This window comes from Cherax quadricarinatus, chromosome 2 (assembly GCF_038502225.1).
Source record: "Cherax quadricarinatus isolate ZL_2023a chromosome 2, ASM3850222v1, whole genome shotgun sequence".
Classification (NCBI taxonomy): Eukaryota; Metazoa; Arthropoda; class Malacostraca; order Decapoda; family Parastacidae; genus Cherax; species Cherax quadricarinatus.
In genome coordinates, this window is record NC_091293.1 from 20,886,078 (window position 1) to 20,911,059 (window position 24,982).

Sequence of the window (24,982 nt, forward strand, 5' to 3'; positions counted from 1 at the left end):
ATGCTCTCGCAAAGTTAGCGGTCTCGGCGATGTTTATGCATCGGCGATTTTGCCCACTTTGAGCCCCATTTTCGGCCAATTTCACTGTACTAGTCGACAAAAAACATGAATATTTCGCTAGAACTCCATTTTTTCTATCGAATGGGTGCAAGAAACCACCCATTTATAAATTCAACTATCCAGTACAGTGGTCAGAATTTAGCAATTTTGCCAATTTCACACAAATTTCAAAAGATGCCAATTTCCGAATAGGGTCCAGAATAAACAAGAGAGACATTCCTGGTACTAAAATGACATTTCCTCTAGTGATTAGTCACGTCTCAAGGCCCCTCATATATTCTTTTGCTTTCCACTTTGAATTTTTATTCTCACAAAAAATATAAGATTTACTGTTATGCAGACTATTGCATTAGTGTAAAAAATGGTATAAATATTATTGGTGCACTTGTGAAAGAATATTAGACTCACCAGTTGACGTGTATTGCACGCTTGGCACGATTTGTTTACTTTTGAAGTTTGGTAAAAATCGAACATTTCTGCTACTTTGAGCTCAATTTCAAGGCACCTTTCATTGTAAAACCAGTCAAAATCATCTCAATTTCAGTAATATGTCTTCCATTCTATAAAATGAGGCCAAGAAAACTAGAATACAACAATAAATACCATACGAAAATACACTGCAAAGTCGCTGATTTATTAAAAAAAAATGGTCAAAGTTTTTTTTTCTCATTTTGCACTGTGTGCTGCAGGATTTTTTTTAGACTGTGCACACTGACCACATAGATCCATTCTTTCATATGAAGGCCTACCAGCTTTCTCCCACTAGATTTGAGGCCGCTAGAATTTATGAGTACTAGTACGTCAAAAACCCCTACGCGTAAGACGTACTAGTACGACGAAAACCCTCAAAGGGTTAAATGTCGTATATTGCGGTAATATACACATTTTCATTAATCCAGCCATGATATTTTTTTCAAAATTATATAATAAACACGATACATAACATAAAAAGATGATAAATACACCCCACAATAGGTAGTAGGTTGGTAGACAGCAACCACCCAGGGAAGTACTACCGTCCTGCCAGATGACTGTGAAACAAAAACCTGTAACTGTTTTGCATGATGGTAGGATTGCTGGTTTTCTTTTTCTGTCTCATAAACACGCTAGATAACAGGGATATCTTGCTACTCATACTTACACTTTGGTCACACTTCACAGACACGCACATGCATATATATATATACATACATCTAGGTTTTTCTCCTTATTCTAAATAGCTCTTGTTCTTTTTTATTTCTTCTATTGTCCATGGGGAAGTGGAAAAGAATCTTTCCTCCGTAAGCCATGCGTGTCGTATGAGGCGACTAAAATGCCGGAAGCAATGGGCTAGTAACCCCTTCTCCTGTATACATTTACTAAAAAAGAGAAGAAGAAAAACTTTATAAAACTGGGTTGTTTAAATGTGCGTGGATGTAGTGCGGATGACAAGAAACAGATGATTGCTGATGTTATGAATGAAAAGAAGTTGGATGTCCTGGCTCTAAGCGAAACAAAGCTGAAGGGGGTAGGAGAGTTTCAGTGGGGGGAAATAAATGGGATTAAATCTGGAGTATCTGAGAGAGTTAGAGCAAAGGAAGGGGTAGCAGTAATGTTAAATGATCAGTTATGGAAGGAGAAAAGAGAATATGAATGTGTAAATTCGAGAATTATGTGGATTAAAGTAAAGGTTGGATGCGAGAAGTGGGTCATAATAAGCGTGTATGCACCTGGAGAAGAGAGGAATGCAGAGGAGAGAGAGAGATTTTGGGAGATGTTAAGTGAATGTATAGGAGCCTTTGAACCAAGTGAGAGAGTAATTGTGGTAGGGGACCTGAATGCTAAAGTAGGAGAAACTTTTAGAGAGGGTGTGGTAGGTAAGTTTGGGGTGCCAGGTGTAAAATGATAATGGGAGCCCTTTGATTGAACTTTGTATAGAAAGGGGTTTAGTTATAGGTAATACATATTTTAAGAAAAAGAGGATAAATAAGTATACACGATATGATGTAGGGCGAAATGACAGTAGTTTGTTGGATTATGTATTGGTAGATAAAAGACTGTTGAGTAGACTTCAGGATGTACATGTTTATCGAGGGGCCACAGATATATCAGATCACTTTCTAGTTGTAGCTACACTGAGAGTAAAAGGTAGATGGGATACAAGGAGAATAGAAGCATCAGGGAAGAGAGAGGTGAAGGTTTATAAACTAAAAGAGGAGGCAGTTAGGGTAAGATATAAACAGCTATTGGAGTATAGATGGGCTAATGAGAGCATAGGCAATGGGGTCGAAGAGGAATGGGGTAGGTTTAAAAATGTAGTGTTAGAGTGTTCAGCAGAAGTTTGTGGTTACAGGAAAGTGGGTGCAGGAGGGAAGAGGAGCGATTGGTGGAATGATGATGTAAAGAGAGTAGTAAGGGAGAAAAAGTTAGCATATGAGAAGTTTTTACAAAGTAGAAGTGATGCAAGGAGGGAAGAGTATATGGAGAAAAAGAGAGAGGTTAAGAGAGTGGTGAAGCAATGTTAAAAGAGAGCAAATGAGAGAGTGGGTGAGCTGTTATCAACAAATTTTGTTGAAAATAAGAAAAAGTTTTGGAGTGAGATTAACAAGTTAAGGAAGCCTAGAGAACAAATGGATTTGTCAGTTAAAAATAGGAGAGGAGAGTTATTAAATGGAGAGTTAGAGGTATTGGGAAGATGGAGGGAATATTTTGAGGAATTGTTAAATGTTGATGAAGATAGGGAAGCTGTGATTTCGTGTATAGGGCAAGGAGGAATAACATCTTGTAGGAGTGAGGAAGAGCCAGTTGTGAGTGTGGGGGAAGTTCGTGAGGCAGTAGGTAAAATGAAAGGGGGTAAGGCAGCTGGGATTGATGGGATAAAGATAGAAATGTTAAAAGCAGGTGGGGATATAGTTTTGGAGTGGTTGGTGCAATTATTTAATAAATGTATGGAAGAGGGTAAGGTACCTAGGGATTGGCAGAGAGCATGCATAGTTCCTTTGTATAAAGGCAAAGGGGATAAAAGAGAGTGCAAAAATTATAGGGGGATAAGTCTGTTGAGTGTACCTGGTAAAGTGTATGGTAGAGTTATAATTGAAAGAATTAAGAGTAAGACGGAGAATAGGATAGCAGATGAACAAGGAGGCTTTAGGAAAGGTAGGGGGTGTGTGGACCAGGTGTTTACAGTGAAACATATAAGTGAACAGTATTTAGATAAGGCTAAAGAGGTCTTTGTGGCATTTATGGATTTGGAAAAGGCGTATGACAGGGTGGATAGGGGGGCAATGTGGCAGATGTTGCAAGTGTATGGTGTAGGAGGTAGGTTACTGAAAGCAGTGAAGAGTTTTTACGAGGATAGTGAGGCTCAAGTTAGAGTATCTAGAAAAGAGGGAAATTTTTTCCCAGTAAAAGTAGGCCTTAGACAAGGATGTGTGATGTCACCGTGGTTGTTTAATATATTTATAGATGGGGTTGTAAGAGAAGTAAATGCGAGGGTCTTGGCAAGAGGCGTGGAGTTAAAAGATAAAGAATCACACACAGGGTGGGAGTTGTCACAGCTGCTCTTTGCTGATGACACTGTGCTCTTGGGAGATTCTGAAGAGAAGCTGCAGAGATTGGTGGATGAATTTGGTAGGGTGTGCAAAAGAAGAAAATTAAAGGTGAATACAGGAAAGAGTAAGGTTATGATTATAACAAAAAGATTAGGTGATGAAAGATTGAATATCAGATTGGAGGGAGAGAGTATGGAGGAGGTGAACGTATTCAGATATTTGGGAGTGGACGTGTCAGCGGATGGGTCTATGAAAGATGAGGTGAATCATAGAATTGATGAGGGAAAAAGAGTGAGTGGTGCACTTAGGAGTCTGTGGAGACAAAGAACTTTGTCCTTGGAGGCAAAGAGGGGAATGTATGAGAGTATAGTTTTACCAACGCTCTTATATGGGTGTGAAGCATGGGTGATGAATGTTGCAGCGAGGAGAAGGCTGGAGGCAGTGGAGATGTCATGTCTGAGGGCAATGTGTGGTGTGAATATAATGCAGAGAATTCGTAGTTTGGAAGTTAGGAGGAGGTGCGGGATTACCAAAACTGTTGTCCAGAGGGCTGAGGAAGGGTTGTTGAGGTGGTTCGGACATGTAGAGAGAATGGAGCGAAACAGAATGACTTCAAGAGTGTATCAGTCTGTAGTGGAAGGAAGGCGGGGTAGGGGTCGGCCTAGGAAGGGTTGGAGGGAGGGGGTAAAGGAGGTTTTGTGTGCGAGGGGCTTGGACTTCCAGCAGGCATGCGTGAGCGTGTTTGATAGGAGTGAATGGAGACAAATGGTTTTTAATACTTGACGTGCTGTTGGAGTGTGAGCAAAGTAACATTTATGAAGGGATTCAGGGAAACCGGCAGGCCGGACTTGAGTCCTGGAGATGGGAAGTACAGTGCCTGCACTCTGAAGGAGGGGTGTTAATGTTGCAGTTTAAAAACTGTAGTGTAAAGCACCCTTCTGGCAAGACAGTGATGGAGTGAATGATGGTGAAAGTTTTTCTTTTTCGGGCCACCCTGCCTTGGTGGGAATCGGCCAGTGTGATAATAAAAAAAAAAAAAAAATAAATAGAATAAATAAACATAAATATAAGATGTGGGAGCCTGGTTTGTTTACATAACTCTGCGCCTGTTACCTCTCATGTACTCATTCTTTCTCTCTCTCATTTATTCGTTTTATCTCATTTACTTACTCCTGACCCTACATTAAGACTACAAATATTTTAAGGTAAGTAATGAGTGAACTGTATATACATTTTATCGCTCTGGGATGCTTAAATATCATAGAATAGTATGTGTGGGTGGGGTGGCCTGGCAAGGTAGCCTGGCTATTACAATACATACCACACTTGATTTCTTACAATAAATACTACTTGTCTCACCCTAGATTAAGACTATAAATATTTTAAGGTAAGTAATGAGTGCACTATGTGTGTATTGTACCTTTTTATTGTTTTTTGATGCCTGGTTCTATTGCTAACTTAATATATGTTAGTGTAAACTTGTTATCTAGTGTTTGTATGCATTTATAAGTGGAAAAAAAGGGTGTTCCACTTTACGGCGATTTCCGCTTTACGGCGGTAGCCTGGAACCTAACCTGCCATATAAGTGGGGCCCTCCTGTACAGTGGACCCTCGGGTAATGCCTTTAATCTGTTCCCGAGAGCTAGCCTTTAGCCGATTTGGCCTTTAGCCGAATTAATTTTCCCCACAAGAAATAATGGAAATCCAATTAATGTGTTTCAGACAGCCAAAAGTATTAACAAAAAATATTATTTTTAATGATTAAATATAAATATACATACAGAAAAAAATGACAAATAGAGGCAAGAGGAAGGCAAGTTTATTATGCTTCAATATGACGCTAATATCATCTCTACGGCTTACTTATCTATCAATTCATCTAATATGACATTATAAACAATATTAACCCCTTCAGGGTCCAAGGCCAAAACCTGAAGTGGTGCTCCAGTGTCAAAGAAATTTTGAAAAAAAAAAAAAAAAAAAATTATTTTTTCTTACAGAATTAAAGAGCATATTTTTGTGAAGGTAATAAGACAAAAAAAAAATTCTGATCAGTACTCACCGAGATACAGTGCCAAGAAGTTTGTCCAAAATGATGTGGTGGCGGCAACATCGACGAATTCCACATACGCGCATTACTTTATTTAGCAGTTTTTATAGTTTTTTCTTTTCTTTTCCAATTTTTTTCTTTTCCTACTAACATTTGGGGCCTGAGAGACCAATATTGTATATAATGTATATGTATAAACTCATGCTGGTAGGATTGCTGGTTTCTTTTTCTGTCTCATAAACACGCTAGATAACAAGGATATCTTGCTACTCCTACTTACACTTTGGTCACACTTCACAGACACGCACATTTTATTTTTTTTTTATTATCACACCGGCCGATTCCCACCAAGGCAGGGTGGCCCGAAAAAGAAAAACTTTCACCATCATTCACTCCATCACTGTCTTGCCAGAAGGGTGCTTTACACTACAGTTTTTAAACTGCAACATTAACACCCCTCCTTCAGAGTGCAGGCACTGTACTTCCCATCTCCAGGACTCAAGTCCGGCCTGCCGGTTTCCCTGAATCCCTTCATAAATGTTACTTTGCTCACACTCCAACAGCACGTCAAGTATTAAAAACCATTTGTCTCCATTCACTCCTATCAAACACGCTCACGCATGCCTGCTGGAAGTCCAAGCCCCTCGCACACAAAACCTCCTTTACCCCCTCCCTCCAACCCTTCCTAGGCCGACCCCTACCCCGCCTTCCTTCCACTACAGACTGATACACTCTTGAAGTCATTCTGTTTCGCTCCATTCTCTCTACATGTCCGAACCACCTCAACAACCCTTCCTCAGCCCTCTGGACAACAGTTTTGGTAATCCCGCACCTCCTCCTAACTTCCAAACTACGAATTCTCTGCATTATATTCACACCACACATTGCCCTCAGACATGACATCTCCACTGCCTCCAGCCTTCTCCTCGCTGCAACATTCATCACCCACGCTTCACACCCATATAAGAGCGTTGGTAAAACTATACTCTCATACATTCCCCTCTTTGCCTCCAAGGACAAAGTTCTTTGTCTCCACAGACTCCTAAGTGCACCACTCACTCTTTTTCCCTCATCAATTCTATGATTCACCTCATCTTTCATGGACCCATCCGCTGACACGTCCACTCCCAAATATCTGAATACGTTCACCTCCTCCATACTCTCTCCCTCCAATCTGATATTCAATCTTTCATCACCTAATCTTTTTGTTATCCTCATAACCTTACTCTTTCCTGTATTCACCTTTAATTTTCTTCTTTTGCACACCCTACCAAATTCATCCACCAATCTCTGCAGCTTCTCTTCAGAATCACCCAAGAGCACAGTGTCATCAGCAAAGAGCAGCTGTGACAACTCCCACTTTGTGTGTGATTCTTTATCTTTTAACTCCACGCCTCTTGCCAAGACCCTCGCATTTACTTCTCTTACAACCCCATCTATAAATATATTAAACAACCACGGTGACATCACACATCCTTGTCTAAGGCCTACTTTTACTGGGAAAAAATTTCCCTCTTTCCTACATACTCTAACTTGAGCCTCACTGTCCTCGTAAAAACTCTTCACTGCTTTCAGTAACCTACCTCCTACACCATACACTTGCAACATCTGCCACATTGCCCCCCTATCCACCCTGTCATACGCCTTTTCCAAATCCATAAATGCCACAAAGACCTCTTTAGCCTTATCTAAATACTGTTCACTTATATGTTTCACTGTAAACACCTGGTCCACACACCCCCTACCTTTCCTAAAGCCTCCTTGTTCATCTGCTATCCTATTCTCCGTCTTACTCTTAATTCTTTCAATTATAACTCTACCATACACTTTACCAGGTACACTCAACAGACTTATCCCCCTATAATTTTTGCACTCTCTTTTATCCCCTTTGCCTTTATACAAAGGAACTATGCATGCTCTCTGCCAATCCCTAGGTACCTTACCCTCTTCCATACATTTATTAAATAATTGCACCAACCACTCCAAAACTATATCCCCACCTGCTTTTAACATTTCTATCTTTATCCCATCAATCCCGGCTGCCTTACCCCCTTTCATTTTACCTACTGCCTCACGAACTTCCCCCACACTCACAACTGGCTCTTCCTCACTCCTACAAGATGTTATTCCTCCTTGCCCTATACACGAAATCACAGCTTCCCTATCTTCATCAACATTTAACAATTCCTCAAAATATTCCCTCCATCTTCCCAATACCTCTAACTCTCCATTTAATAACTCTCCTCTCCTATTTTTAACTGACAAATCCATTTGTTCTCTAGGCTTTCTTAACTTGTTAATCTCACTCCAAAACTTTTTCTTATTTTCAACAAAATTTGTTGATAACATCTCACCCACTCTCTCATTTGCTCTCTTTTTACATTGCTTCACCACTCTCTTAACCTCTCTCTTTTTCTCCATATACTCTTCCCTCCTTGCATCACTTCTACTTTGTAAAAACTTCTCATATGCTAACTTTTTCTCCCTTACTACTCTCTTTACATCATCATTCCACCAATCGCTCCTCTTCCCTCCTGCACCCACTTTCCTGTAACCACAAACTTCTGCTGAACACTCTAACACTACATTTTTAAACCTACCCCATACCTCTTCGACCCCATTGCCTATGCTCTCATTAGCCCATCTATCCTCCAATAGCTCTTTATATCTTACCCTAACTGCCTCCTCTTTTAGTTTATAAACCTTCACCTCTCTCTTCCCTGATGCTTCTATTCTCCTTGTATCCCATCTACCTTTTACTCTCAGTGTAGCTACAACTAGAAAGTGATCTGATATATCTGTGGCCCCTCTATAAACATGTACATCCTGAAGTCTACTCAACAGTCTTTTATCTACCAATACATAATCCAACAAACTACTGTCATTTCGCCCTACATCATATCGTGTATACTTATTTATCCTTTTTCTTAAAATATGTATTACCTATAACTAAACCCTTTCTATACAAAGTTCAATCAAAGGGCTCCCATTATCATTTACACCTGGCACCCCAAACTTACCTACCACACCCTCTCTAAAAGTTTCTCCTACTTTAGCATTCAGGTCCCCTACCACAATTACTCTCTCACTTGGTTCAAAGGCTCCTATACATTCACTTAACATCTCCCAAAATCTCTCTCTCTCCTCTGCATTCCTCTCTTCTCCAGGTGCATACACGCTTATTATGACCCACTTCTCGCATCCAACCTTTACTTTAATCCACATAATTCTTGAATTTACACATTCATATTCTCTTTTCTCCTTCCATAACTGATCATTTAACATTACTGCTACCCCTTCCTTTGCTCTAACTCTCTCAGATACTCCAGATTTAATCCCATTTATTTCCCCCCACTGAAACTCTCCTACCCCCTTCAGCTTTGTTTCGCTTAGAGCCAGGACATCCAACTTCTTTTCATTCATAACATCAGCAATCATCTGTTTCTTGTCATCTGCACTACATCCACGCACATTTAAGCACCCCAGTTTTATAAAGTTTTTCTTCTTCTCATTTTTAGTAAATGTATACAGGAGAAGGGGTTACTAGCCCATTGCTCCCGGCATTTTAGTCGCCTCATACGACACGCATGGCTTACGGAGGAAAGATTCTTTTCCACTTCCCCATGGACAATAGAAGAAATAAAAAAAGAACAAGAGCTATTTAGAAAAAGGAGAAAAACCTAGATGTATGTATAGTATATATATATGCATGTGCGTGTCTGTGAAGTGTGACCAAAGTGTAAGTAGGAGTAGCAAGATATCCCTGTTATCTAGCGTGTTTATGAGACAGAAAAAGAAACCAGCAATCCTACCATCATGCAAAACAGTTACAGGTTTTTGTTTCACAGTCATCTGGCAGGACGGTAGTACTTCCCTGGGTGGTTGCTGTCTACCAACCTACTACCTATACGCACATGCATATATATATACATACATCTAGGTTTTTCTCCTTTTTCTAAACAGCTCTTGTTCTTCTTTATTTCTTCTATTGTCCATGGGGAAGTGGAAAAGAATCTTTCCTCCGTAAGCCATGCGTGTCGTATGAGGCGACTAAAATGCCGGGAGCAATGGGCTAGTAACCCCTTCTCCTGTAGACACTTACTAAAAAAGAGAAGAAAAACTTTATAAAACTGGGATGATGGTGAAAGTTTTTCTTTTTCGGGCCACCCTGCCTTGGTGGGAATCGGCCAGTGTGATAATAATAATAATAAAATAAACTCACTGTATTGAACACAATAACCGCACTAAAGTTATTATCATATTATTGTTTACCACTGTTGTTTATTACAATAAACATGCACAAATATTGTATAATACTAATGTTCTATCATATATTTACATATTTACAACCACTGGACATGGTTTTAGAACTGCTGGAGCTTGTGGAACTCCTTGAAACAAGGCACCATGCACAGAGGCACCTTACATTCCTCACACATAAACCGAGTGTCTTTGAGTCTTCGTTGCCGTCGTTTTGTTTGTGCACAGACGATGCATCTCTTCTGAGCAAATTTCTTCTGAGTTGAAGGAAGCTGTATTATGAAATGATCACCTTCCCTCCTCAAACGCTTGGGTATATCCTGAGGAATTCAAGGACCTTGTTGTATAGCAGGTATTCTTACCTGGTACTTCATTACGAGTTGTCTGACAACAGGCAAACAAAATTCACCATACGGTGGTCTGTTGCCAGTCTTTATTTGGTACATATTAAATGCATTGAGCATTGAAATGTTCATGAAATGGAAGAAAAGTTTCATGTACCACTTGTAACTCTTACGAACACAGTCAACAAAACCAATCTGCATGTCCCATTTGTCAACCAAGCGCATGTTTTGTGTATAATCAATCACTGTCACTGGTTTCCGAATGCGTTCATTAGTCACTCAATCAACTTTGCCACTGTCTTGCATTTCATTACGGTGAATGGTTGTCAACAATGTGACATCTCGTTTGTCATGCCATCATAATGCCACGATGTCATTGGCAGTAAACACCTGCACGTCATCACCACCAGCACCTGCATTGAGCCTGGGCATATGTTTACAATTAGAACGCACTGTGCCACACACATCTGTCTTGTTCACTCGCAAGAAATCACTGAGTAATGGGCTTGTGTACCAGTTATTGGTATATAATGTATGCCCCTTACCAAGATAAGGTGCCATCATGTTTCTCACTACGTCACCTGAGATACCCAATAACATCTTGGTATCTTTCAATGTTTTACTTCCCGTGTATACAACAATATCCAACACCAGGCCACTGTCACAGTCACAGAGTACAAACAGTTTTATACCAAAGCGTTTCTTCTTGCTCGGTATATACTGCTTGAATGACAGCCTACCTTTGAACAAAATCAAAGACTCGTCAATTACAAGATTCTTGAATGGATAAAAGTATATGCTGAACTTTTGTTTGAGATACATAAAAACATTTCTAATCTTGTATAACCTGTCACTTCTGTCAGGCCTGGTTTTGTCAGAGAAGTGCAATATACGTAACAGTAAGATAAACCTGTTCACTGGGATGGTTTCACTGAAGACCGGGGTAGAAATTAGCCGATCTGTGGACCAGTATGCTTTTATATTATGCTTATAGACATGAGGCATAAGCATTATCGTTGCAAAACGCAAAAACATTTCTGCAACAGTCGTCTCTTTCCACCGGTGTAATCTTGACTGTGGTGATATGATCGTATTTGCCATGGTGTACTCAAAATACTTAATACTTTCCCTGACAATAGTTTCCATCAATGGCTGGTCAAAGAATAATTCAAAGAATTCCAGTTCATTGGCCGTGGTTCCAAGGGGACAAGTAGGTAGAATTCCACTTTGAGAGTCATCAAAGTGGTGGGGCTTGGGAACAAAATTGGGATTTTGCTGCCAATCCCAGATACGGTTTGCTGGTGGATGCTGGACATCATAGGCTGGTTGTGCGGGTGGTTGTGGTGGGCTGGTGGCTGACGCTCCGCTTTGTCCTTGAACCGAGGAGTCAGCAGCGTGGGTCCCAGCCTGGGCTGGCGAGTCACGCATGGCCGTGGCACTACCATCACCACTACCACCATCTGCTGATGCCTATGGTCTATCCATGCCAAGTGTAGCCACATCATCCTCACTATCACTATCTAAACCTGGTGTAGGGCCACAGGATGTACTCCGGGATGTACTACGTCCCCTGGGCACAGCATAGGGTACACTACCCGAGTGCATGCGACGGCGTACATACCGACGCTTCACTGGTGAATATGACTCCTCACTATCACTACTCGAATGATCGTCAAGCACAATAAAATCACAATCCACGTCACTATCATCATCATTACTGAAGTCAGAGTATGTATAAAATATGCAGTAACTTTAAAACACTTGAAATTTTGGAAAGTTTCCTGACATAATATATATGGTCACGGCAATTGTAAAGAAACCGGGTGGGGGGCGCCGTATTTGAAAGACCGCTTGCCGTATAGCAAATTTTGGTCATAATTTGACATCGCCATGTTAGCAGAACGCCGTAAAGCGGGGCCTTACTGTACTCATGAATTCTAGAGGCTTCAAATCAAGCTGGAGAAAGCTGGTAGGCCCACATGTGAGAGAATGGGTCTGTGTGGTCAGTGTGCACCATATAAAAAAAAAATCCTGCAGCACGCAGTGCATAATGAGAAAAAAAAACTTCAACCGCTTTTTTAATTACAATGCCGACTTCGTGGTCTATTTTCGTACAGTATTTATGGCTGTATTCTCATTTTCTTGGTCTCATTTGACAGAAAGGAGAACATATTATAAAAATAGAGACGATTTTGATTGGTTTTACTATGAAAAGAACCTGGAAATGGAGCTCAAAGTAAGGGAAATGTTTGATTTTTGCCGATGTTCAAAAGTAAACAAATGATGTCATTTTCCAATAAATGTCCAAGTAGCCATTCTAATATGCAGTCATGAATGGGTTGACATTATTTATACAATTATTACAATATTGCAGTAGTCTGCATAACAATAAATCTTCTATTTTTTGTTTGAATAAAATTCAAAATAGAAAGCAAGAGTAATGTCAGAGGGGCCTGGAGACATGACTGATGAACAAAGAAAATGTTATTTTAGAGCCAGGAATGTCTGCATTGTTCATTCTGGACCCTATTTTAAAATCGTCATATTTTTTAATTTTCATGAAATTGGCCAAATTGCAAATTTCTGACCATGTTATTGGGTAGTTGAAATCAGTAAATGGCCAGTTTCTTGTACTCAATCGATAGAAAAAAAGGAGTTCTAAAGAAATAGCTACGAGTTTGGTTGACTGGAACAATGGAATTAGCCGAAAATAGGGCTCAAAGTGGGGGAAATCGCCGATTCGTAAATATCGCCGAGGTCGCTAACTTTGTGAGAGCATAATTCCTTCAGTTTTCCATCAAATTTCATAATTTTGGTGTCGTTACAATCGGGAAAAGATTCTCTATCATTTCATAAAAATTTTGCGACACCAGGAGACACCTTAGGATTTGGGTTGCAACAGTCAAGAGGTTAAAGGGAGCTAGTACGCTTGTTCATATATGGTCAATTATGGCTGTATTTGTCTCAGTTAGTCTTGTATAGGTAGTGTATTATTCATACTGTTAACCCTTTGACTGTTTCGGTCGTATATACACGTCTTACGCACCACTGTTTCTGACGTATTTATACGCGTAAATTCTAGCGGCTTCAAATCAAGCGGGAGAAAGCTGGTCGGCCCACATGTGAGAGAATGGGTCTGTGTGGTCAGTGTGCAAACATAAAAAAAATCCTGCAGCATGCAGTGCATGAGAAAAAAAAAATGACCGTTTTTTGGGATTAAAATGCCGACTTTGAGGTGCATTTTTGTATAGTATTTGATTACTTTCACAACGAAAATGACCTTGAAATTGAACTCAAAGTAGTGGAAATGTTCGATTTTTACCAATGTTTAGGAGTAACCAAATCACACCACACATCCAATACACTTCAACTGGAGAGTCTAATATTCTTTCATTAGTGCACTGATATTATTTATACCATTTTTACAATAATGCGGTAGTCTGCATAACAGTAAATTTTGTACTTTTTTTGTATGAATAAAAATCAAAATAGAAAGCAATAGTAATATAAGAGGGGCCTAGAGACGTTACTAATAAACAGAGGATATGTTATTTTAGTGCCAAGAATGTCTACATTGTTTATTCTGGACCCTATTTTGAAATTGGCATCTTTTTTAATTTGCGTGAAATTGGCCAAATTGCCAATTTCTGACCACTTTGTTGGGTAGTTCAAATCAGTAAATGGGCGGTTTCTTGTACTCAACTGATAGAAAAAATGGAATTCTAAAGAAATAGCTATGAGTTTGGTCAACTGGAACAATGGAATTGGCCAAAAACAGGGCTCAAAGTCGGCAAAATTGCCGATGTGTATATGTCGCCGAGACCGCTAACTTCGCGGGAGCGTAATTCCGTGAGTTTTCGACCAAATTTCGTATTTGGTGTCGTTACCATCAGGAAAAGATTCTCTATCATTTCATAAGAAAAAATAATTTTTTTTTTTCCAAAAATTTATCGACATAGAATGACAGTTTCAGAAAGGGGCCTGCGACAGTCAAAGGGTTAATGAAATCAGTTACAGGTTGGTCATCTGATAGGCCAAGGTTAATGCTGAAGTCTCCTGCTAGTACGTAGTAGGTGGTGCTTATTCACATGTTTATCTGTTATCAGTGTTTTTAGTTTATCACTAAAAGCTTGGATATTAGTATGAGGCATCCTGTATATGGCACCAATTGCTATAGGGTCCTTTAAGCTTTTTACAGAGAGGTTTGCAAATATATATTCACCATATTCATCAGTGAAGCATATGGTGTTGCAACATAATATTTCATTAGAATAATAGATGGCAATATTTCCCCAATTTGTTCTGGCCTGTTGTGGATTGCTGTGTATCCGGGAAGTGTGTAGATGTGCATTGTATCTTGCTTAAGCCAGGTTTTGGTAAGAATAATGTACACCCTCTCTTCATTTAGTGACATGCTCTTTTACCAACGATTCGGACTTACGACAGGCTCTCTGACCAGTATGTATACTTAAATAATGCATATTAGAGCTGAGGTCTTCTGTTCTGTTTATTACAATATACAGTACACTACTGTATAAACATTTAAAAATACATATACTAAAAATATTATAAATGGTTGGTACAAAGGTGACATTAAAACAATATCAAAGATGGCTGACACAAACCCACTACCATTACAGTATGCTCCTTGCTTAACAACAAATTCGTTTACTGACATGGTTTTAGCAACGGAACTACGTCATTCAGTGAGTAGAAACTGTATAACAAAGTGTGACAAAGCAAATGTAGCCAAGGCCAAGAAAATTACAGAATACATTAGCCAAGGTCAAGAAAATTATTAGATTATGAGGCATGTCAAAATAAGGGATACCAAGACAATATCAAAATGGTAATACTTTTTGAAGCTCTACACTAACCTCCTCAAAGTTGTAGATGTGTTAACTGAACTTGAAAACATGTAGAGAATTTTTTTTTTTTGCACAGAATCAGGGTGCCTCAAAGCACTGAATGTACTCAGAAATGAGGAGAGAATAATCTATACATGGTAAATATTTACAGGTTAGGTCCCTAATCTGCACACTAAAATAACATTTTACTGGAGTGAGATAAAGGAAGGGTAGAACAGACCTGATGAAAAATAGATATACTATTAAGACAATTCAAGAACACTGTACTAACATCCAAAGTCCACAAGTCTTCAACTAGCTAATAAGAATGTTTTGGAACAAATACAGTTTTCATGGGACAATTAAATAAGTTTCACAGAGGTGCCTGATCAGTAAGCCCATGATGGCTTTAAGAGTACTGCAAATTGGTTAAAAATAGACTGACTGGGAAAGCCTGGCCTAATACCTATTGAAAAAAAAGTCATGGGTGAAAATCAATTAACAGCAATTATATATACATCACTAAGAACTTTTACATTTAATTTATTCTTACCTAAATCCCTTTTTACTTTTCTTTTTCATGGCAGACAATAGGGCAAGACCACCACATTCAACCAAATGGGCATGGAAGACATTCAAATCCTGGAACTGCATGCTGCAACTAGAGCAGGTCTTCATATTTATTTTCTCTGTCTCAGACAATTCTGTATCAGAATTTCTTCTGCTGGATCTGGTTTGCTGTAATGGAATACCAGGTAGTGGCAGGCGGTACGGCCGAGTGGTGGGAGGCTGGTACTGCATACAAAAACTAAGTGGCACTTCTCCTTGCCCCTGTATCATGGTATGTGCACACCACACTGATGGATGCACCTCCCATTTATGGTCCATTATATCAGCTAAATCCCAATAGCCAGCACCACAAGAACAACAAATGTATGTGTGTGCCTTGGACCATTCTCCATCAACTACAACACTTGGTTCTGCAAATACAGATTTTATTTCATTTTTGTCCTCTTGATCACCTTTTCCAGACTGCATCCCTGACCTTGTACGAGTTAGTAGAGGAACTTCTGGGTTATCAGTTTCTTTTTTATTATCTTGGTCTAATTTTTCTATTGGTTTCTTTAAAGGAATCTGCTTTACAGACAATTCTGAAGTTTCCTTTTTTTTAGTTCCTCTTGATCTTAAAGTAGATATACCCAGAATGTCAAAAAGATCATTTTCCCGTTTTGCTCGAGGAGTACTACCATGTCCTTTCCGTCCTTTTTTGAGAATTTTCTTTTGGAGCTCCATTTGTATAGATAAACTGAAGTTTTTTATGAATTCATCATCAAGAGATATTTTAATACTTTTCTTACCTTTCATATATTTAGCAATGTCTTTTCCTGGATCAATCCGTGCTTCATCAGGTACTACTGCTTCTTCCCTTACATTTTTCAAAGGAAGTGTCAGATAACTGCGGTCAAGATTTGGATCAGACACTTTAGAAAGAGTGCTTAGATGAAAAAATTTTCCATCTAAGAAATTGATGTAGTTATCATATATATTCCATGATATACCAAAATTCCCTCCAGATGATCGAGTGACAACAGATGCACTCTGTTGATTTACAGTTTCACTGATTAAAGAAGTTCTGTCATCTTTATGACAAGTGGCATGAGAGATTATACTTTCTTCTGGCACTTGAGCTTTGCAGATCTTGCAACAATTTTTTATAAAATGTATTGCTTTTAGGTGGTTTGAGAATCCCTTTTCACAAGCAAAGTAATAATTACACTTAAAACAATAGTAACTGCTATTGTGAATTAACGTCTTCCACTTATGGAAGGGGTACGAATATTTTTTTTGATTACATTCACAAGTTACATCACCTACTCTTACTTGATACACAGCTTCATGAGTATTCAAATGAAATCTCACAGCATCAATATCTCGTGAGGCAAAGTGACACAACCGACAAACGTATGCACTGGATTCAATCTCCACGGGCTCGGGTATTTCCATAACATCTTTGACTCTTTTCAGCATATGGTATTGATATGCATAAGTTGCCTTAGCTGGTACAAAAGTATTGCATACATGACATTTTGTAAGGTGATTATCTAATGGTACATTTAATCTCAAAAAACACAATGGACATTCAGCTTCTATAGCATCTAATTCCTGAGCCTTATCGTCTCTCTCTGAAGTTGTACCTTCTAGCATATTACTGGGTACTTGCTCTTCTCTAATGTGAGCATCAGTCATGAAAGGTAAACAGTCACTAACACTACTAGAAGTGTCAGTGGTAGCAAGCCAAACTTCCTCGACATTTGACAATACTCCATCAAATAAGTCCTCAGCTGATTGTTGTACCTCCTCCTTCACTGGTGCTAATTCCAATAATAATTTATCTTCATCATTACTCCCAATATCAAGATTCTCATTTAAAGATGAAGCTTCTTGACTTGTGGGGTTATTTGTTTGAGAGTTAGAAAGATGTATTCTTGGTGGATCTCCACTATCATCTCTGTCATTGTAAGTACTAGTTCCACCTATTACAGTACATTCCACGAAGTCACTTTTGGTTGCACCGAGTACGCTGCTGAGAATTCTAGCAGATAAACAGTCATTATGTCCACCACATTCATTTTCATCAAAATTACAGGCATCTTGACAAAATGGGTTTTCAAGTCTTTGAGTAACTTCTCCCAATGAAGTTACTGTTTTGCTCTTAAACCCTAACCATAGTCTACCATCATCTATGAATGGTTCCATCTGTGAACTTCCTTCCATGACGCCAGTAGAAACTAATGGTGACACCAATTTCGACCGACAATCTAAAGTGGGCTTTAGGGATGATTTGCTAACTTCTATTCTAGCTTCAGGTGATGGATGATTAAATTCAGCAACAGCCTCAAACAACTTGTGGCTACTTTCAGCAGTGATTTCATCAACTGTAGAGTCACTTACTTCAGTGATATCACAATGTTCTGAGTGGCTAACTTCAGCAGTGACACTTTTGATTGCTGACTCACTCACTTTGGCAGTGATTTTGTCATTTGTTAAGTGGCTGACATTAGTGATTTTATCAACTTGTGGGTGTTCAACTTTATCAAACACTGAGAAGCAGGCTTTGGTACTGGCTTCCTTTTTTTTGTGGCAGACTTCACTTATGGCCTCAACTCGTAAATGATTGATTTCAGCACTTCTTTTAAGCCGACAACTGACACCAGCAGTGGTTTTAGATGTTGTATGCTGACCATCAGCAGTCATTTCAACTGTAACAGGTCTGACTTCAGTGGATTCACATAAGGTCTGTTCTACTGCAGCCGTGACTACATCTGTCGTATGTTTAACTTCAACTTCGGAATCAAAAGCTGGATGGTCAATTTCTGGAGTGGAAACAGTTGCTGGTCTTACATTATTTGGATGTGAGAGGTTCAATTTGGTGTCAGCCTCTGGACATGTTATATTTAATCTGCCATTAGTTTCTGAATGTGCAAGACCTGGCCTGATATCAGCATCTGGATAGACGGCATCTTGTTTGTCATCATCCTCTGAATGAACAAGGCTTAGTGCAACCTCGGCCCCTGAATGTATGAGAGATACTTTGTCATTATTGCCACAATGAGTGATATTTTGTCTGGCTGCTTCTGAATCTGCTTGATCATCAGCTTCTGGAGAGGTGATGTGTGATTTGGCACAGAGCACAGCATCTGCTGGTGGAGGTCTACCTTCATTTGTGATACTGAATTGAGGAAGAGTCCCTCTAGTGGTAGCTCTGGTCACTGGATACATCACATTTAGTGTTTGTGTAACCAGATCTCCACCATTCTCAGAATATACATGATTTGGCAGTTTTTCAATTTCAACAATGGTAGTTAATAGTGTGCTTGCTTTATTGACTTCTGAATGATTATTAATCTCAGAAGCAGTCTGTAAAGAGTCTGTGGTTTCAAGTGATGAGCAACCAGTTTCTGTGATGTTAGCAAATGGTGAGCGATCGATTTCAGAACTTTCAGATGACAGGTTAAAGTTAACAAAATCATAAGTTGATGGATAATTGACCAATGGCTGATTGACTTTAGCGGCTTCAGTGGACGTGTTGTTAACTGCTGCGACTTCAGATGACAGGGTGACAACTTCAATATTGTCACACGAGGGATTGCTAAGTACAACAGCTTCAGCAAATGAGTGACTTGTTTTACTGACTTTGCTTAATGGGTCACCCACTTTGGTGTTTTTCCCTGGAATATGGCTGACTTTTGTGGCCTTGGCCTTAGCTGATGGATGGACGACCTCAGTAGCCTTGGCTGACGAATGGGCATTCTTAGTGGCCTTCGCTGATAGCTGGACAACCTCTGTAACCTTGGCTGATGAACTGGCCACTTCAGCTGATGGATGGGCAACTTCAGCAGCCTCCACTGTTGGAGGGCTGACCTCGGCTGGTAAACTGCTGACTTTAGTTCCCTCAATTAGTGAATGACTAACACTAGTAGTCTCAGATGATGGGTGGGTGACTTCAGTGGTGTCAACTGATGGGTGGTTAATTTCAGAAGCGTCTGGTAAGAGACCTCCTGTAATACATTTGAGGTTGGCATTAGCTGCATGTTTTAAATAAGCAGCTCCAGTAGCAACAAGGGATTGAGCAGCATCATTAACAGTTCCTGACAAAAGCTTGGCTCCAGTATCAACAACCACATGGGGATCACTAGTTTCAGCACTTGTAGGTGCTGAATGTCTTGGTGCAGTAACCGAAGTTGGTACCTGCATCCCTCCAAAAACATGAGCTAGATCACAAGTGTCATCAGGAACCACAGATGGCAAGCAAATGTTCCTTGTAGATGTAAATGCAGGTTGATCAAATTCAACATCACTTTTTCTTGTATGGTAGAAATCAGAAACTGCAGCTGACATGTGTATTGTTTCTGTGACCTCAGGTAGTGAGTGGCTACTTTTAACAGCAACTTGTGGGGAACTTAATTCAGGTCTGTCATGAACTACCAACAATCTATTATTTTTAATACCAACTAGAGACAAAAGTTGCTCTGAAGATGTAGCTGGAGGAACTTCCTGCTTGTTCACTTGTCCCTTAGCTGGCAGGCAAGTGTCTTCAATATTCTCACAAGGTGGACGGATCTCAGAAACTTTCTTAACAATACTGGCAAGGCAATGATCAATTTCACTTACAATGTGACATTCATTTTCTGGCAATGTGCTCTTAATAACTGAATCTGTGTACAAATTACTACTTGCACATGAAGAATGTGTAAGGTTCCTACTTATTCCACCTGATGGATGACATTTATTTTTTGGACGACTGTATTCCGAGGTATTCCTGAATGAGCCAAGGACATTTGCAGAGGTAGACTCTTCTTGGGAAGAGACTTTGTCTGAGGTAGTGAAAATATGAGGACAGGGTGAATTAGTGTTCCATTCTACTTCAGAGGGACTTCCATAACTAACTTTATCTATGGATTCTTGTTTAGCTATGGGAACTATTGTGGAAAAAAGATGGGACACAACTGAATTGTGTGTGGTATTTAAAGTAAATAAGGAACTCTTCACATCTGTGATAGGCACTTTTGAAACCACCATCACCTCCTCCTCCTCCTCCTCCTCCTTGGAAGAAGGCTTAGCAGAATAATTAGATCTATTTGCAACCATTTCTGTGGATACAGTACTTTTATCAAAGCTCAGTTTTATTTTGGGAGAATTCTTTTCTGTTTCAAATGATGATTCACTCTTCTTGAGTGATTCTGGCAACAGTTCTGCAACTGTGAGGGCAAAAGCATTTAAGGTACTTTCTTTATTGCAATACAAATCTTCAGAAGATTTTCTTTTTTCATCTAAATCATCCTTTATCGAAGAAGACATGTCTTCTGTAAGCCGTAATAAAGAAATGTCACCATCAGCAGACTCTGTAGAACTAGTTCCTCTGTGAGGTACAGAAGTTATTCCATGAATGTTTGAAGAGCAGATTACAAAACTATCTTTATTAAAAGGTCTAGTCTTGATATGATTGTTAGTAACCATTCTTTCAGTAGGTGAAAGACTTCTCTTACAGTCAGATGAAAGAGCTGTCTTTTGTAATGATACCTCAGAATTTGGGCTATTCTCAGTCTGATCTTCCATACAATTTCCTCTTGTTATGCAATTTGATGTCACAGAACTGTGAGAAGCGGTAGACATTAATAATGCTGTTATAGGTTCTTGAGGAGACTTTTCTAGAAAACCAATCTGAGAGCTACTCTTTTCTGAGGAATAACTATCATCAGTTTTCTTCACTGAGGACTCATGAAGTACCTCAGAAGTCTCTTCCTTCACAGAGGAAGGAAATTGAATACCTTCAGCTGAAGGTTTAACAAATGCCTCACTTTCCACTACAGCAGAATGAGAAATTTCACTAACAAGCTGTAATATTCCCGATTTTGCTTGTAAAAGATCATCTACAACATCAACTGAATCTTTCACACTCATGCAGGACTTTGTCACATTTTTATCTGGTAAAGAAAAATTTCTATTATTTTCAGGTGGACATGAATTTTTTCCCAAATCCACAACAGGCACTAATGATAGGTGGCTACGTTTTTCTGGAGAAATGGGTGGCACACAGCTAAATTTTAAGGCAGTTTCTAGTGATGAATTTTCCTCTCTAAACATTGAATTCCAGGGTGATTGGTTTTCTAAGTGGGTGCTACATTTTGTATGAAGAAAATCATCATTAACAGACTTGGGTGGCTGTCCAGGATTATTCAATGTGATTGTACTGGGCATTCCAAGAAGACCTGATGCAGTCTCCTCATTTTGTAAGGTATTGCAGTTTTGGGTCTGACTAGAAATGGTTTGAGATCCTGAGACAGGGTTTTGGCATAAATTATTACCAGTATTGGACAAGTTACTATAATTATTAGTGCCTAAATCCTTTAAAGGTACCTGTGAGGGTAGGCTAAAATCTACAAGTGTATCTGATGATACAGTTGAAGGAGACAAGGAGTGGCCAGCAGTATTAACATCACTAAACAATCCTGGTACAGAGCTAGAAGAATGACCAAACAAGCTCTGACTACCAGATATTGTCAACTTGTCTGTAGAATGAACAGAATCCAAACTAACACACGATGTTGATATGTAGGTTTCTTGTGGCTGATTTTCAAAGCCTTGTTCTTTAACTCCTTTATCTGGGATAACACTAGTAGGCCATTCACACGTACTCTTTTCCGACAAAGTATTTTCACAAGATATGCCCTTTACAGGATCCACTGGAGATGATAATGTTGGAAGATCAAATGCTAAATCTTTTTCTTTCTGAATTTCAGCATAACTTAATTCAGGTTGAACAGTATCACTAATTATATCCTTAATGGATTTAGTTTTCTCTGCAGTACACTCTTGTAAAGTTCTTTCTTTATCAAAATTACTGTCTGCAATATTTTTCAAGTGCACATGACTTAATAGTACGTTGGATGTTTTTATTGGTAGTGAATCTGTACTGCTGTTTTTTGTACACACAATGTCCAAGTTCTCACAAATGCTATTAATTTTGTCACTTAGTGTTTTACCTGGTAACACAGGCTTTAAATTATCCTCCGAATTAGAATTACTTGCCAATGGAGAGGCAGGGAGACTTTCATCAGATACATCTGACAATATTGCAGCCACTGCATCAGAAATCCTGACCATGAGTGTACCCCGAGAAGCATCTGAAGGAGTATCTGAGAACATGGGTGTATTGGAGTTGCTCTGAAAACCTGAGACAGAAGAAAGGCCTGAGGAAGAGGAAGGAGCACAAAGAAGAGAGTTTTCATCATCTGAAATGGGTTCTAAATATTGCACACTTTCACAATCAGTATTCACAAGAGATGATGTTAAAACACTGGTTTTGTTTGTTTTAGAGAAACTGGTTTCTCGAACACTATCACAAGAATTCTGAGCACCCTTTTCATTGTATAAATCACCATTTTCACTTTCTGCTAGAATAGTTCTACATGATAATCCAGCAACTGTCTCAGCATTTCTACTGCAATTTTCAGAACTTAGTTCTTTTTCAAATACCTCAGTATTACTCTCACTGCCTCCTGATATCACACTATCACTTTCAGGGATATTCACTCTACCACTCAGAACATCAGTACCCATTGATAGTAGACTTTCAACACATTTATCACTTTCTACACTAGATGTTGCTTGTAATGGGCTACTCAAATGCTTCACATTTTTTGAGGTTACATCATGAACATTTTCAGAGTCCATAGTGAAATCTTGGTCACATTTACACTGTTGGTCCTTAAAAAAGCACTTACACTGATTACAAACATTGCTGAGAACATCTGTAGTCTTCAGATCCTTACATTTTCTTGCACTAACACTTATGCAATCTACACTTCTTTCAGTTCTGTTATCATCATGGCCAAAGTCATCTGATCTAATTTCCTCATGACTTTTCTTTAAGTTACAAGACAAAGAGGAAAAGATATCAACATTAGCAGCCTCTAAACTTGAACACTTGTCAGCACACAATTTAGGTATGATATCGTCACTGTCGTTTGCATTTTTACTTGCATTATTGATATTTGGAAGTATTAAAGACACACTTTCGGTTACATTAAATTTGTTTCCATTTAATTTTTGGTGTTCCTGCGCCATAACAGGTTCAGTTTTTTCACAAAAGGTTGAAGAGGTCTCTCCACTACAACATGTGTTCCCTGAATCACTTTTATTGTTTTTGTCCTTAACAGAAAAATCCTTACTCAGGTGAGCATTAACAATTATGGCAGTGTTGTTGTTATCACATATTTTAGGACTACTTTGTTCATTCTGGTATGAAGATTTTATTCCAGAGTCACTTTTTGACAATAAAGATGCATCTTTATGCAAGTAGTCCATGGATTTCTCCTGTATTTCTCCAAAGTTAACAATACTGTGTGACGGGAAGTCTTGCAGTACATTGGGGCCTCTTCGATTAGCCTTGGAGCGGTTGTGCAATTTTGTTACCATTTCTTCAAGGGAAATTCTCCTCCTTCCCTTTGGACTTTTAGAACTTGTAGGTGAAGTTAGTGTTACACCCTGTTTGGACACTGATGATAAACCAAATCCACCAAGAACTGCCATAGGATCAACCACAGAGTTCCCCAAAGAACAAAAGCTTGTTAAGTTATCAGATGTCTGGCAACATACTGACACAGTAGAGGTTTCTTCATGTGCAGATGTAAAGAGGGTCAACTGTTTAAAACATTTACCAGAGACATTTGGCAGTGAACAGTTAGGGTTGATAGTTTGAGAAGAGGTGGTAGAAGCAACAGTGCTTGCTGCAGCATTACAAGAATCTCTTGTAAATGTGCTAAGAGATGTACATGATGCTGATCCTCTGCCCTCACCATCCTCATCCTGTGGAAGGGACAGTAAGTGGCATGGCAAATGGAGCCCCTTCTTTGGGATGTAGGTAGCTCCATACACCCCATTGGATAATCCTGGATGTGGGAAGAATCCATTGACATGGCTGGTGGTTGGAGAGTGAGCCTGGGTATGTTCTTTGTACACATCTGGATCAAGTTGGGCATGGCTCTCTCTGGAAGTAGGAGAGGTCTTCGAGAACTGGCCACAGCTATTAGGTGGCTTTTGGGTAGGAACAACATTGACAGCATCTCCAAGAGGATAGTTGCTCCCATTAGAAGGGGAGCACAGTCCACCTGTCTTCATCCTGTTCCTCAATGCATGCCTGGAAGGAAAGAATATTTTAGAACAAGAACAACAAAAAAATTAAAATTATGACAAATAATCTTTAAAAGTATACAACTAAGGATATATATATAATGGTAAACTAATACAGCATATCTTTATCTTCAGCTCATTTGAATGATGACCTTTTTTTTTATGAATTATTTCTAAGGCTTAAAAAGTTTCTAAAAC

The 24,982-nt window shown here is 39.2% G+C and overlaps 1 protein-coding gene across 3 annotated transcripts in view; it reads right to left on the reverse strand.

Moving 5' to 3' along the window:
* LOC128688107 (uncharacterized) overlaps positions 1 to 24,982 on the reverse strand; it is a 235,324-nt gene that overhangs the window by 80,529 nt on the left and 129,813 nt on the right. For all 3 annotated transcript variants that reach the window (XM_070087561.1, XM_070087579.1, XM_070087568.1), the window contains exon 2: positions 15,645 to 24,791. In XM_070087561.1, coding sequence (XP_069943662.1) covers positions 15,645 to 24,772 — 9,128 coding nt within the window. In that variant the 5' untranslated portion in view covers positions 24,773 to 24,791. The remainder of the gene's footprint in view (positions 1 to 15,644; positions 24,792 to 24,982) is intronic.